The sequence below is a fragment of the Chiroxiphia lanceolata genome, chromosome 2, assembly GCF_009829145.1.
Source record: "Chiroxiphia lanceolata isolate bChiLan1 chromosome 2, bChiLan1.pri, whole genome shotgun sequence".
NCBI classification, from domain to species: Eukaryota; Metazoa; Chordata; class Aves; order Passeriformes; family Pipridae; genus Chiroxiphia; species Chiroxiphia lanceolata.
This window is the reverse complement of record NC_045638.1, coordinates 76,742,631-76,754,980: the sequence shown is the minus strand read 5'-3', so window position 1 is coordinate 76,754,980 and position 12,350 is coordinate 76,742,631. Positions and strand designations below refer to the sequence as shown.

At 40.8% G+C, this 12,350-nt stretch overlaps 1 protein-coding gene across 2 annotated transcripts in view; it reads right to left on the bottom strand.

Annotated features, from left to right (window-relative positions):
• ALKBH8 (alkB homolog 8, tRNA methyltransferase) overlaps positions 1 to 11,610 on the bottom strand; it is a 46,164-nt gene extending 34,554 nt beyond the window's left edge. Inside the window, exons 1-7 of one of the 2 annotated variants that reach the window (XM_032678752.1) lie at positions 11,489 to 11,517; positions 10,559 to 10,728; positions 8,032 to 8,172; positions 5,141 to 5,381; positions 3,947 to 4,078; positions 2,984 to 3,079; positions 1,551 to 1,655 (exon numbers count right to left, since the gene is read on the bottom strand). In XM_032678752.1, the coding sequence (XP_032534643.1) occupies positions 1,551 to 1,655; positions 2,984 to 3,079; positions 3,947 to 4,078; positions 5,141 to 5,381; positions 8,032 to 8,163 (706 nt within the window). In that variant the 5' untranslated portion in view covers positions 8,164 to 8,172; positions 10,559 to 10,728; positions 11,489 to 11,517. Of the gene's footprint in view, positions 1 to 1,550; positions 1,656 to 2,983; positions 3,080 to 3,946; positions 4,079 to 5,140; positions 5,382 to 8,031; positions 8,173 to 10,558; positions 10,729 to 11,488 lie in introns of both variants that reach the window. The other variant, XM_032678751.1, reaches the window with a different exon arrangement.
• Positions 11,611 to 12,350: the final 740 nt, after the last annotated feature.

The following is a 12,350-nucleotide window of genomic DNA, read 5'->3' as shown; positions in this document are numbered from 1 at the left end:
AAGCCATGAGTCGCTTTCTAAAGTTTCAAGTGTGATTTCCAGTGAAAATATGGTTCAGAACAAAAATAATGAAAGCATTAATCTGACTGCACTCTCTGCTCTTTCATATCCTAACAATTTGCACTTAAGAAAGGGTATTTTGCTTTGGGCTTGGTTTTCTGTTTGTTTGTTTTTTAAAAAAACTGCTTCTATCCCTGATAGAAATGTACAATTCTAAATAATCTCCTCTGGTGTCCCAGGCAGAAGTACACGACTGTATCAATTTAACAGACTGTCAGATACGCAAACAAATAGGATCAGCTTTTCAGACCCTTGTTGGGCAGACACTATAATAGCTGTCAGACACTAATTCTGAGAGTAAAGCCGTTGTCCTTTCTTCCTAAGGACAAATGAGATATTCAATCTAGAAAGCATGCCAGATATTTTGCCTTGATGACTGAGTTTAGCAAAAAGCACAGCATGTGATTTATTCCCTAGACGTGAGATTAGAAGCATATTTCTCTTCAGATGTCTCCAGTTTGGGAAACGTTACAGAAATACAGTAATTCCTTATTTCTAAGGTAAGGGAACACTTCTTGCATCATACTTAAGAGTCCATATATCACATATACTCATTATATCACACTTATTTCCTGGAGACTGTATACACATTACAGGGAGAAAGACAAGTTTGGAGTGAAAAAATGCACTTGACTAAACAAAATATGACTATTCCCGTAACTTTTTATTTTCATGTCATGGGCCTGGACCCTGAAGCACCATCATTTTCTTTAACAGTGGTATCAAAAACTTCACTTCTAAAAACGAGCTTCCAGGTTCAGAAACCAGTATTAAGACTTTAGTTTTGATTCAAAGTACCTCTGGTCACAGAGGAAACACACTAAGCAGGCGGTTAAATCCTGTCCCTACACCATGTCACATTTAGATGCTATACTCCTTCTGATTTTCAGTGCAATTGTACTGGTTTGGCTGGGATGGAGTTCATTTGCTCCACAGCTGCCTGTATGGTGCTATGTTTTGGATTTGTGATGAAAACAGTGTAGATAATATGTGGATGTTCTAGCTAGTTCTGAGGAATGCTTACACAGCATCAAGGTCCTTTATGGTTCTTATACTTTGCTGCCAGCAAGTCGGCTCAGGGGGCCACAAGAAGCTGGGAGGGGGCACAGCTGGGACAACCTACCCAAACTAAACAAAGGAATATTCCATATGACCATATGACACGGTGATCAACAATAAAACTACGGGTGAAGTTTACCAGGGATGTCACTATGCAGGGACTGGCTGGGCATTGACTGGCTGGTAGTGAGTAACTGTTTGGGCTTTTTTTGCATCACTTGTTTTTCTTTTTGTTTTATTTCCTTTTTTTTAACTTACTAAACTGTCTTGCTCTCAACCCATGAGTATTCACCCTTTTATCTTTCCAATTTTCTCCTCTATCTCAGTCAGGGGGAGTGAGCAAGTGGCTATGTGGCGCTTAGTTACCTACCTTATATTGTGGTTTAAACCTGGTAAAGAACTCAAAATTTTTGAAAGACAAATAAACTTACCTTGTCCAGGTTCATACTGATTTACAGTCAGTTGATCAGGTTTATGTTTGATATATCCCTGCTTTAAGCACTTCTCCAAGAATAGGTTGCAAATTTCAGGAAGACCTGGTTATAGAAACAGAACTGTAAGCAAAACAGGATAGTTTTTACATTTCTATCCTTTCTTTTTACATAACTGTAAAAGTACACAGAAGCAGCTTTATATACATGCAAGTCCACTTGAATAATGATTACTAACATACATGTCAGAATTGGGGGCCTAATGTCCAAGTCCAATGTATTTAAAAGATCTCAAAATTAGAAAGGTCACTTCTCCAAGGCTCCCTACAATTAGAAATTGCAGTATCTCTACACATAAATAAAAGTACATTAAATCAGAGGTAAAGTTTTCACCAATTACAGTAAAAAATTTTCAGTCAAGGAGCAAAATTATTATGCAGAGTCAGAAGTTGTGCAGAGAGCTCTAAAAAAATTACTTCCTGAAAATTTGTTACTGAATTAGATTGAATATTACCAAAAAACCCTGCTCAAGATAAACTGGTCTTGAAACAGGAAGGAAAGTTATAGTCCTTCAGCGAAGCTTTGTTTCCTGTTTTACCCAAGGACTTAATTGAAAAAGTCTGTTGCAGGTAACACCCACAAATGTTACTAACAGTCCTTCCATGAATCTATTGATTTTTATTTTTAGTTGTTTTCATGCAAGAAGTGTGTATGCTTTTCTGACACATAAAATAGTCTAGCTGTGAGACTAGAAAACAATTCAAATATCAATGCTTTTATGATGGTACAGCTTCACTGTTAAAACCTCAATATAATCAGAATCCTTCAGCTAGATGCTACAGCCATTCCAGTACACATGCATCACCTTAAACACGTTCAAGTTTTACAGGAATTTAACTCCCCTATTTTACTATTTTTAAATCTAAGACTATAAGATGACTCACTTGCTTTGCTCTGACTCACAGCTTTCAACTTCAAACAAGAGTTATTAAAACCTTTTCAAAATTTCTTTCAGTCCAAAGGAAATTTTATTTTGGTATGCATCCAGCAAGCTTCAAGCTAATCAAGGTAAATATACACAGCAATATATGTCACATCCCCCAAACAAATTAATATGCAATTTGTAACACATAATTGTTTTATGAAACAAAAAGCTAAAAAAGAATGACAATTACACTCCTAAAAGCCTTACTTGACTGGACCTCAACAAAGGGCAGCAAGCTCTGGCTCCAAGTGATTGGAAAACAAGCTTAAAGCACTCACAATAATTTGGAATGGATCTCATTCAAAAGCACTGTTTGATGCGTACTTAAGATACAGTGAAGGCTGTCCAACTAGAATCTCACATCCACACCTCAGTGAGGCTTAAAAGCTTCACATAATGGTTCAAACATCAGTGCAAAATAAGTATGATTTAATAGGGAAGTTCTCACCTCCAGGTAAAGGTTTGTCTTTATCAACATTGTTGTTATCATAGCGAAACTCATATCCAAAATGTTTTACTCTTCTATGCTTTAAATTCTTCTGGGCTGTAAAAACACACAAGTTTAAAGTAAGATCAGACTACACAAAACAGTACAGGCAATTTGCTATGCTTCCCTATTCCTGTTAAGCCCAAACATTCTTCAATTAGCAGTCAAAACAATATGTTACCCTTGTCCTTCACGGCACACACTTCTGCCCTATTATCTCTTGTATTTCATCAAGCATCACATTCACTGCTGTTTCAAGCCAAATGGATGGTGGGTTTGTATATGCAAGAAGTAGGGAGTTTTCTTGAGCCATGCTTAATGCATCTTTTTTCTTGTCCTGATCTCTGAACTCACTTACTTGATGAATATCCTACAGATATTCATACAAGATCAAGATCCTTCATATTCATCAATCACCACTTTACATGTTAGCTAAGGTCAACATAGCCCCTTGCATTGCTCCAAGGAACAAAATTTACCCTGAAACTTTGAAGCAAATGCCAAGAATTCATTTATTAAGGGATTTAACTCCACAGAACTCAAGTGAAAGCAAAAAAAAGCATCCAGAATATGTGTCTCACTGAATTATTTTTTATTTAACAGAACACACAGCTCTTCGGTCGGCCATCAAATTACAAGGGGAACCTCCACAGAACTGTCTTATGCTTGGCACAACACATAAAAAAGACTTCAGTTAGTTTTGGATGCAGGTATGTTAATCAAGTAAATCCACTCTAGAACATCAATTCAGACCACTTGCCCCAAGGAGTCTATCACTTGCAGTATAAGACCCAATTTCTAAAACACTAAGAACAAGAACACAATCATTTCAGACAACACATTTACCAAGATGCAGACTTCTTGTAAACTGAAACTGCAGGAAAAAACAGCGTAAAAGACCTGGATTCCTACAGTTGTACCCACCACTTTGAGTATCTTCATCTCCTATCCACTCGATATTTTCCAACATCCTGCTTTCCTCCTCTGGAGAAATAATCTTTTCAATTACCGTTAAGCCTGGAGGTAAGCTCGTAGGAACAGCATTTTGCAGGGAAACTAGGGTGTATGAAAAAAAGGAGAATACTGTCACTGTTTAGAGAAAATAAAACCATGTGTTCCCTGAAGGGATATTTATTTTGTATGAGAATATAGTACAGCTGTAGAAATATTTACTTTAACGACACAACATAGCCCTCATTGTGGTCTTATTTGGAAAAGGAATGATCCCTTTTTGTCATGATAAAACAGGGTAAGGCTCAAGTTTTGCATCATGCAAAGCACTTCCTAAAAATTTTACTGCATAAGACCAACAAGACTCCACACTACCCAAACACAAAACCACTTGTGATTTTCCTGTCAAAATAATGGTAAGCAGAATTTCCCAGTCACTTCAAGGTTCTACCTGAATTTCATTTTAATTTTGTAGAACTTTGGTGATGTATCATATCAGCAGATTGCTTCTGTAGACAGAGAATACTCTGTAATCAAATATGCACAAATATGGAGCAGCACAATGCAATCCCTAGGCGAACACAAGCACTGATGATGTAGGGACATTCAGTTTGCTATCCTAATAGCTAAAAATTTACTCACTGTCAGAATGTACAGACCAACACCAGGAACCCCTTTCCCTAGACATTATAAAAGCTCATAGAAAGAGCAACAGTTCTTACAGTAAATAGCTTATAATCAGCCAAAAAAACCCCACAACTTGGGGGAAAGGGGAAAAAAAGCCCTAAAATTTATTGTGCATATTTTTCTTCTTGGAGTTGAGATAGAAATTGCAAGACTAAGGTCACGCAAGAAATCCAATGAACTGTTCAGAGATCTCCAGGCTCCTTAATCGCAAAACATTCACTTGCAGTACTGAATGGTCAGAAAATTACTTAAATTTTTTTTTTTGCCTCCAAGTAGAAGAGTTCAAATTATAGTATCCTATCATGAAATACAAGGAGCAAAGATTATTTTATGTCCTGAATCTTAGATTCTAGCTTTCATTCTCTGTGTCTACTTACAAAAACTAGTGGGCTTTTAGCTACATTTAGAACCCAGGAAGTAAATGCAAAGGAAAGCAATATGCAGGAAGTTTGATATACAGGAGAGCAGAAAAAACTATACCTTTTTCCGCAAAATTAATATATAGAACAATGTTTTGGCCACAGTCTTCCAATGTTACTTCTTTTCCATTAAGGGCATCAAAGGCTTTCTTGGCTTCTTCTGTTGTCTCATATTTCACAAATGAATATGGTTTATTCGGTGGCATTAAGAGTGTTTCCACCTCTCCATATTCTTCTACTATCCTGAGCAGTTGGTTTCTACTCATCCCATTACCCAGACCAGCATTGGCAATAACCAGGCTCTAATTGAAAAGGAATTTTTAAAAAATTAAGAATTAGTGATTACTCTCGGTTCCTTTAAAACTAACACTCTACCAAGAGAGCAGCACAATAAAGAAAAATTAAGCCCATTAGCACTCTTTTTTGTAGTCCACATGGGATATTTACATTTCCATGACCTTGGTGTGTGGCTCAGGCAACCTTTGCTCGCCTAGTACACATTCTGGCAGAAAGGCTTGCAAGTTCTATCAGAAATACCTCCTCAGTTAATACATGCTTTGAATCAGCACATGTGCGTCAAGTGTACTGCAGGCAAACAGTGACCTTGGATCACATAACTTTGGAGGTATCTAAAACAAAATTTTTCCAGAGACCTGTTAGCACTAACAAAAACAGACAGAAAATCCTTTAAAGACTAATTCCTTTCTTAAGACAGGTTTTCTCATCTTTGCCAAGAAGTCCCTCCAAGCATAGAGATTGATATTCCCAGTCCCACCCTAAGTCCTTCATACATCAGGTTCACCAAAAATAAGCAGCAACCTCTAGAAACATAGCATCTAGTTCTGCTCCAGCATTTTTATCTGAAAATTCTCTCTCTTGTTTTATAAACAAAAGGGATTTACGTCCTATCCTTAGCTAACACAGGCTACTTAATGCATAATGCCTAATTGCTTAATTCTATGCTTTCATAGTGATTTATGTCCAAAACTACCAAGGAACACGTAGTTTGTGAGCACTGTTGCTGGCTTGCCAAATATTAGAAGAAACAACAAAATAGCACTATTATTCAAGAAATATCTTTTGAAAATACATAGGCCTTTTCAAAATAAATAAACAAGTTCTTTTGACATCTGTATATCTATATGCCACAACTGGATGCTCAATCTAATCATAGTGGTTGAAAGAAGTTTAAGACCCTTTTCAAGGGTAAATGTGACTCCAAACTGCCAGTAACAATTTGCTCAGATTAACTCCATGCAATACCTTTCCAGAAAGATTTCAGACAATCTTTTCCTTAAAAGTCTATAAATGTTCTATGACCTTTTCTGAAGGTAGCTGGGAAAGTGTTCAACTGTTTCAAATTACAGCATTTCACTTCTCTAAAAAACCACAAAATGAGGTTTAGCACTGAAGAGAAGGATTATTAAAAAAAAAGTTATACAGTGAGTGCTGCTGTGTTGCCCATTGCAATGGCTCTGTTAACATCTGTTCCAAGCACTGCATCAGGCTGTCCATTACTGATTACCTTTTTCAAAGTTCACCTCGTTATTAATTATTGTTGTTTTCTAGAATGTTATTAATGGAGAGGCCTATGTATGTGAAGGACATGCAGAGGCTCAAACCAGTGCTTTCACTTCATCTACACAGACCTACACTATGCAACAGCTGCAGCACATGGAGCAACTGATCATGTTCTTCTGACTGAGCAATTTGGAGATAATCAGAATTTTGCACAAAGCCTGAAATAATTTTCTGTATTCTTGACACAAATTTACCACTAGCACTATGATTTTGTTTCATATATCACTTATTGAAATGTTCTGCCACCAATTAGGATCTTCCTGGACCACAAAACTTCTCTTTGGATAGATTTGGATAATTTGGTACCTTGGACAGTTTGAAGGGGAACAAGTCCCAAATTACAGACCCATTTCCAAGCAACACTAGAAAAACACAGTCTTTCTTCCAAAAAGTTTACAATATATACAAGATTCCTGAGTCATTTTAACATCTGTCCGTGTAGTGTGAAATCCGAGTAAAGACTAAATCAAACTTTGTTACAAAAATGTATAAAAATGTAACTGATGTTTCCACATATGAATGGGAAGAATTTGCAGGATCAGGATGAACAAGGACAGAGTAAATGATACTGCTCTACAGCGTTTCAAGCCATTAGTATCCCTCCACAAATAACAGAGGGAAATTAGAAACTCTCTAACTTCTTCACTCTCTGTCTGCAAGTTTCTGTCATCTTTCCCTACACCAGTATCTGTGAGGTCACCTGATCTGCTATAACTCTATTGTGGGAGAAAATCAAAAAGCTGAGTAGTTTTCTGTTAGGTTAGGGAATAAAGTGGCTCATGATAAAGTTCATTAAGCATCACAAGAAAGCAGAATCCCTTCCTATCTTGTTCCCTTTTGTGCAAGGAAAGAGAAAACTGTCCCCATTTCAACAGCAGTATGTCAGTCAATCAGTGCAAATCCAACGGAACCACAGCCTTAATTTATCGAGGTGAAGAAAATAAAGTGGAAAAGATTTCTAAAATAGACATATTTTTAATGGGGAGTTTAGATGAGATAAATTACACTTGATAAAAAAAAAAGTACAGAGGCAAGAAAGATACACAAGTTAAAAGCCTGAGGAAAAAAAAAATCACAAAGAGAAGAAAAGTTTATCTACTTCAATAACATTTCCCATGCTTCCTCCTTCTCCTCAACCCAAGGAACTACTGTTTCAGGCTAAAAAAACTCTCATCCAAAGCCCATCAAAGTCTCTCCACGGACACTGAACTGCTGAAGTACAGTTCTGCTTTGAAATCAAAGACGCACAGAAAACCCTCAGTCTCAGGAAGTGCATTTTGGAGAATGGCATTTTAAAGAAGGCATACATGAGAACAGAACACAGACAAGCAGCATTTTTACATTACCATCAAAATCACAACTACCAGTCACCTGTGTGGCATGGGAGATGCACTCAATGCCTTCATGTCTCATCAATGTATGCTGAGCTCTGACCTGCTTCCTCAATACTTTCTTCTTCATTTTATGGACTTTCAAATGATCTCTGCTGGTTTTAGCTTCCATGCTGGTGATCTGAAAAGCAGAAGTAACAAGACATAGTAAGTGTCCTGCTTGAAAAATTAAGTACTTCAGTGTGCTCTAGAGTCTCCTATGTCATCTCTAGGACAGTAATAGGAGTTTAGATAATTCCAGATTTTATGAATTATTTGGGGCTGACAAAACCAAGCCTGCAAAGTACGCTCTTCCTTAGTCAATTGAAGAGTTTTCCCCATCTCTGAAGTTCTGCTATTAAACTCTGCTTTATTAAGAGGATCTCTCCCAAAAATAAAGCTTTAAAAAGACTGTCATGATGTTTCATTTTATTTTCCAATGTTTCTCTTCCTCCTCACTCCTTTATTCACAGTATCACTACATCCATTTGTGGGTTTTAACCTGTCTGCCTCTCCTGTTTTCACACAGTAGTTTCAACTTATTTCCTTCTCTCTACGGTCCCTCCAGAGCACAACATGAGAAAAAAGATACGCGTGAAACTGCCATGAGATTTGTATTAGTATTTGCTGCAACTTTGCATTGAATGAATTAGCAAAATTTTTCTTTTAAACAAACACCAGTATGCTAGTAAAATTGTTATAAAACATTCAAGTGTTGCATAGGAGCTGTGACTACGTATTCCCTGTGATTGCTGTAGCATTACCATCAACAACCTGCACAACTATTAACTGCACTGAAAGAGAAAAATCTTTAAGGGAACCAGAATGAGAAAAGCACTCTGTGGAAATAACAGATTCTAATTCTCCAAACAGGAGCAGAATAAATGCTGCCAAAAAAAGACTCAGTCTTTTGCCACTCCTTTCCATTTGATGGTTCCTCCTTCCACTGTTCTTCTTCCACTCCCAAACCCAATTTTACAGTGGTCTCAAATGAATTAAAACACTGTCAAGTCACTGGCATGGTAGGCTCCAACAATTCTATCCTGATATGGTTTCGGAAGCCTGCTGTCAAGTTTGAGACGGCACATGCATGGCCGTAACAGGTTTGAACCCTGACCTCCTGGCATTGTTAAAGTTTCACACATATTTGACCACATAAAGATCATATTTATCTCTGAGTCTGACAAAAAATAAACTAATAAATTACTCAGCACCAAGATCCATCCTACCACCATTAGATACTTGACAGTTCCTAAGCTTTCTTACTCGGAGTGAATTCAAGCACAGCCGTGCTAACATGCAGTGGAGGCAAAACGTATGAGAAGAAAATCTCACAAGTGACCAAACTCGGAAAGGGCAGAGTTTCAGAAAAAGGAGGAGACTACTGAAATCATTATTTCATGTGACTTCAGAAATATGAAGTGTAGAGGCTGAAAAGACCAATGGGTTATAGAATCAATCTTCATTTCTGTAAAATTATTTTTATTACAGATTTGATAGCAAATGTCTTCCATTTCCCTTCAAAGCAACAATGCTCGCTAAGGGCTTTTTGCTGATTTTATAGTCTGATTAATGCCTTGGAACCAGGCAAATCTGGTTCAGATGGAAAAACGTGGAGGAGACTATGCACATCACTCATACCAGTCAGACCACTGTCATGAAGCTCCTGCAGAATAGACTCAGCCAGAACAAAAGGATTTCAAACTAAAAGGCTCAGGTCTTTCTCATAACATCTACTGGAAAACTTCATCTGATCTCTGGGGGAAGCAGTTCTGAAGTTTAGGCAGGCCTTTAGTCAGGTCCTCAAACTCCCACATTCTCCAGGCAAAAGGAGAGAAGTCATTGCCACAATATTTAACAAACTAGCACAAAAACTGAAGCTGAAAGACTACTTCCTCATAACCTCTGAACTAAACAACGGAACAAGGGACAGATGAGATGTGATTCAGCTGCCTAAACAGCACATAAAACTGGCAGAGATGCCCTGCTCAGCAATGCCCGTCCTTTCAGCTGCTGCTCAAGAAGCCGAAGACCTTCTTAACGTGCTGTGTCACGCTTGCCAGTATTGCCTCCAGCCCCTGAAGGCATCTCAAACAGTATTACCTGCATGGCTGAGACAGCAGAAGCTTCTCAGACAGCCTCAGCTTGGTCTCTGAACTGGGTCTAAATTCTCTGCTTTGTCTGTTGCATCATTACCCCAGGCTCAATTCTGCAGGCACAGAAACCAACAGTTTGCCTTGATTTCCGAGTAAAGGAATCACACTAAACTGCATGGAAGTGAGAAACTCATTTGGTAGGATCTCACACCTGTTTTACAAAGGCCAACAAAACTACAGAAGAAAAAGGGATAATCCACTGCTGCATGTATTACTCTTATCACCCCCTTTCACAAGTATTTTAAAAAAGTAGCTCCTGAAAATACACCGAAAGAGTTTGCCCTCGGAATGCGAGCTCAGGTTACAGCAGGTCACACAAATGGCCTGAAACTACTATAAAGGTTAACGTAAAGCTTTATGCAGCGCGGGAACCTTCTCTGCTGCAGAAGCCGTTTCTGAAAAGGAAAACGCTGGTGTCTGGGCGGAGCTGAGCGGCGGCCGTCGGCAGAGGGAGCGCCACGATCAGGGATAAGTTTGGGTTTATTACTCAGTTTTGGCTTGTTTTTGTGCCGTGGACACATCAACATAAACGTATACGGATGCTGCATACACATAGACATCAAAATTCGCGGGGGAAAAAAAAAACAAAACAACAAAACAAAACCAAAAAACAACGAAATTCAGCAGCCCCGATGGGGAGTTTTAAGAGCTCCAGCATGCGCCAAATGCATCTGAAGGCGCCAGCACATCCCCGCGGCTTATCCCACCCCACCTGTGCCACGGACAGCCGGCACACAAACCTCCCACCGACAGCCCACAAACCCGAGGGCCCTGGGCACTCGTATAAACAACAACGATAATCGAATAACTACAGGAACGTGTCACAAAATCACAGAATGTTAAAGGCTTGGAAGGGGCCTTAAAGATAATCTAGTCCCAACCCCCCCTTGATATGGGCAGGGGCACCTCCCACTAGGCCAGGTTGTTCAAGGCCTTATCCAGCCTGGCTTTGAACACTTCCAGGGATGGGGAATCCACAACTTCTCTGGGCAATCTGTTCCAGTGCCTCAGCACCCACACAGCAGTGTCCGTGCTGCTCTGCCCTGAGTAAACATGGGGTGGGGCTGTAAAAGCTGCAAGGCAGACGCGGGGGCTGACTTGGCCTTATCCCCCTAACACCACCTCGTCCAGACGGGGTCAGAGCGAGAGAGCCGGGGCCGGGCCGCCGCGGGCTCGGCTCCCTGCACAAGGCGGCACGGCGGGGAAGGGAGCCCGCGGCAGAGGCCGCCCCCGTGGTGCCCCGCTGCTCGCCGTCCCCAGCCGGAGCAGGACGCGGCGGCCCCGACCTCGCGGTCGCGTTACCTGGCTGCAGGCGGCCATGTCGGGGCGGGCAGCCCGGTCGGCACCGCCCCTCCAACGCCGTCATGGCACCGCCCCTCCAACGCCGTCATGGCACCGCCCCGCCCGCGGCGGGCGGGTTCGCAGCGGCGGTGAGGTGACGGGGTCGCGGAGGGGCTCCGAAGAATGCAAACGTCTGTGCCTTTATTATAGGTCGAGGAAGCCGAACTTTGAGGTTTAACAAGACCAAGTGCGGAGTCCTGCACTTGGGTCACACTGACCCTACGGAGCGCTACAGGCTGCCAGAAGAGTATGTGGAAAGCTGCCCGCAGTTAAACGACTTCGGGGGTGCTGGTCGACGGAGGCTGAACATGAGCCAGCAGTGTTCCCAGGTGGCCAAGAAGGCCAGTGGCATAGTGGCTTGTATCAGCAATAGTGTGGCCAGCAGGAATAGGGAAGTCATTGTCCCCCTGTAGTCGGCACTGGTGAGGCCGCACCTCGAGTACTGTGTCCAGTTCTGGGGCCCTCAGTGCAAGAAAGACATTGAGGAGCTCAAGTGTGACCAGAGAAGGGCAGCAGAGCTGGTGAAGGGTCTGGAGCACAAGTCTTATGAGGAGTGTCTCAGGGAGCTGGGGTTGTTTAGCCTGTGGAAAAGGAGGCTCAGGGAGGATGTTACCACTGTCTGCAACTGCCTGAAAGGAGGTTGTAGCCAGGTGGGGTTTGGTCTCTTCTCCCAGGTAACAAGTGACAGGACAAGAGGACACAGTCTTAAGCTGTACCGGGGGTGGGGGGGGTAGGTTTAGGTTGGACATTAGGAAGAATTTCTTCAGAGAAAGGGTGATTAGACAATGGAATGAACTGCCCAGGGAGGTAGTGGAGTCACCAT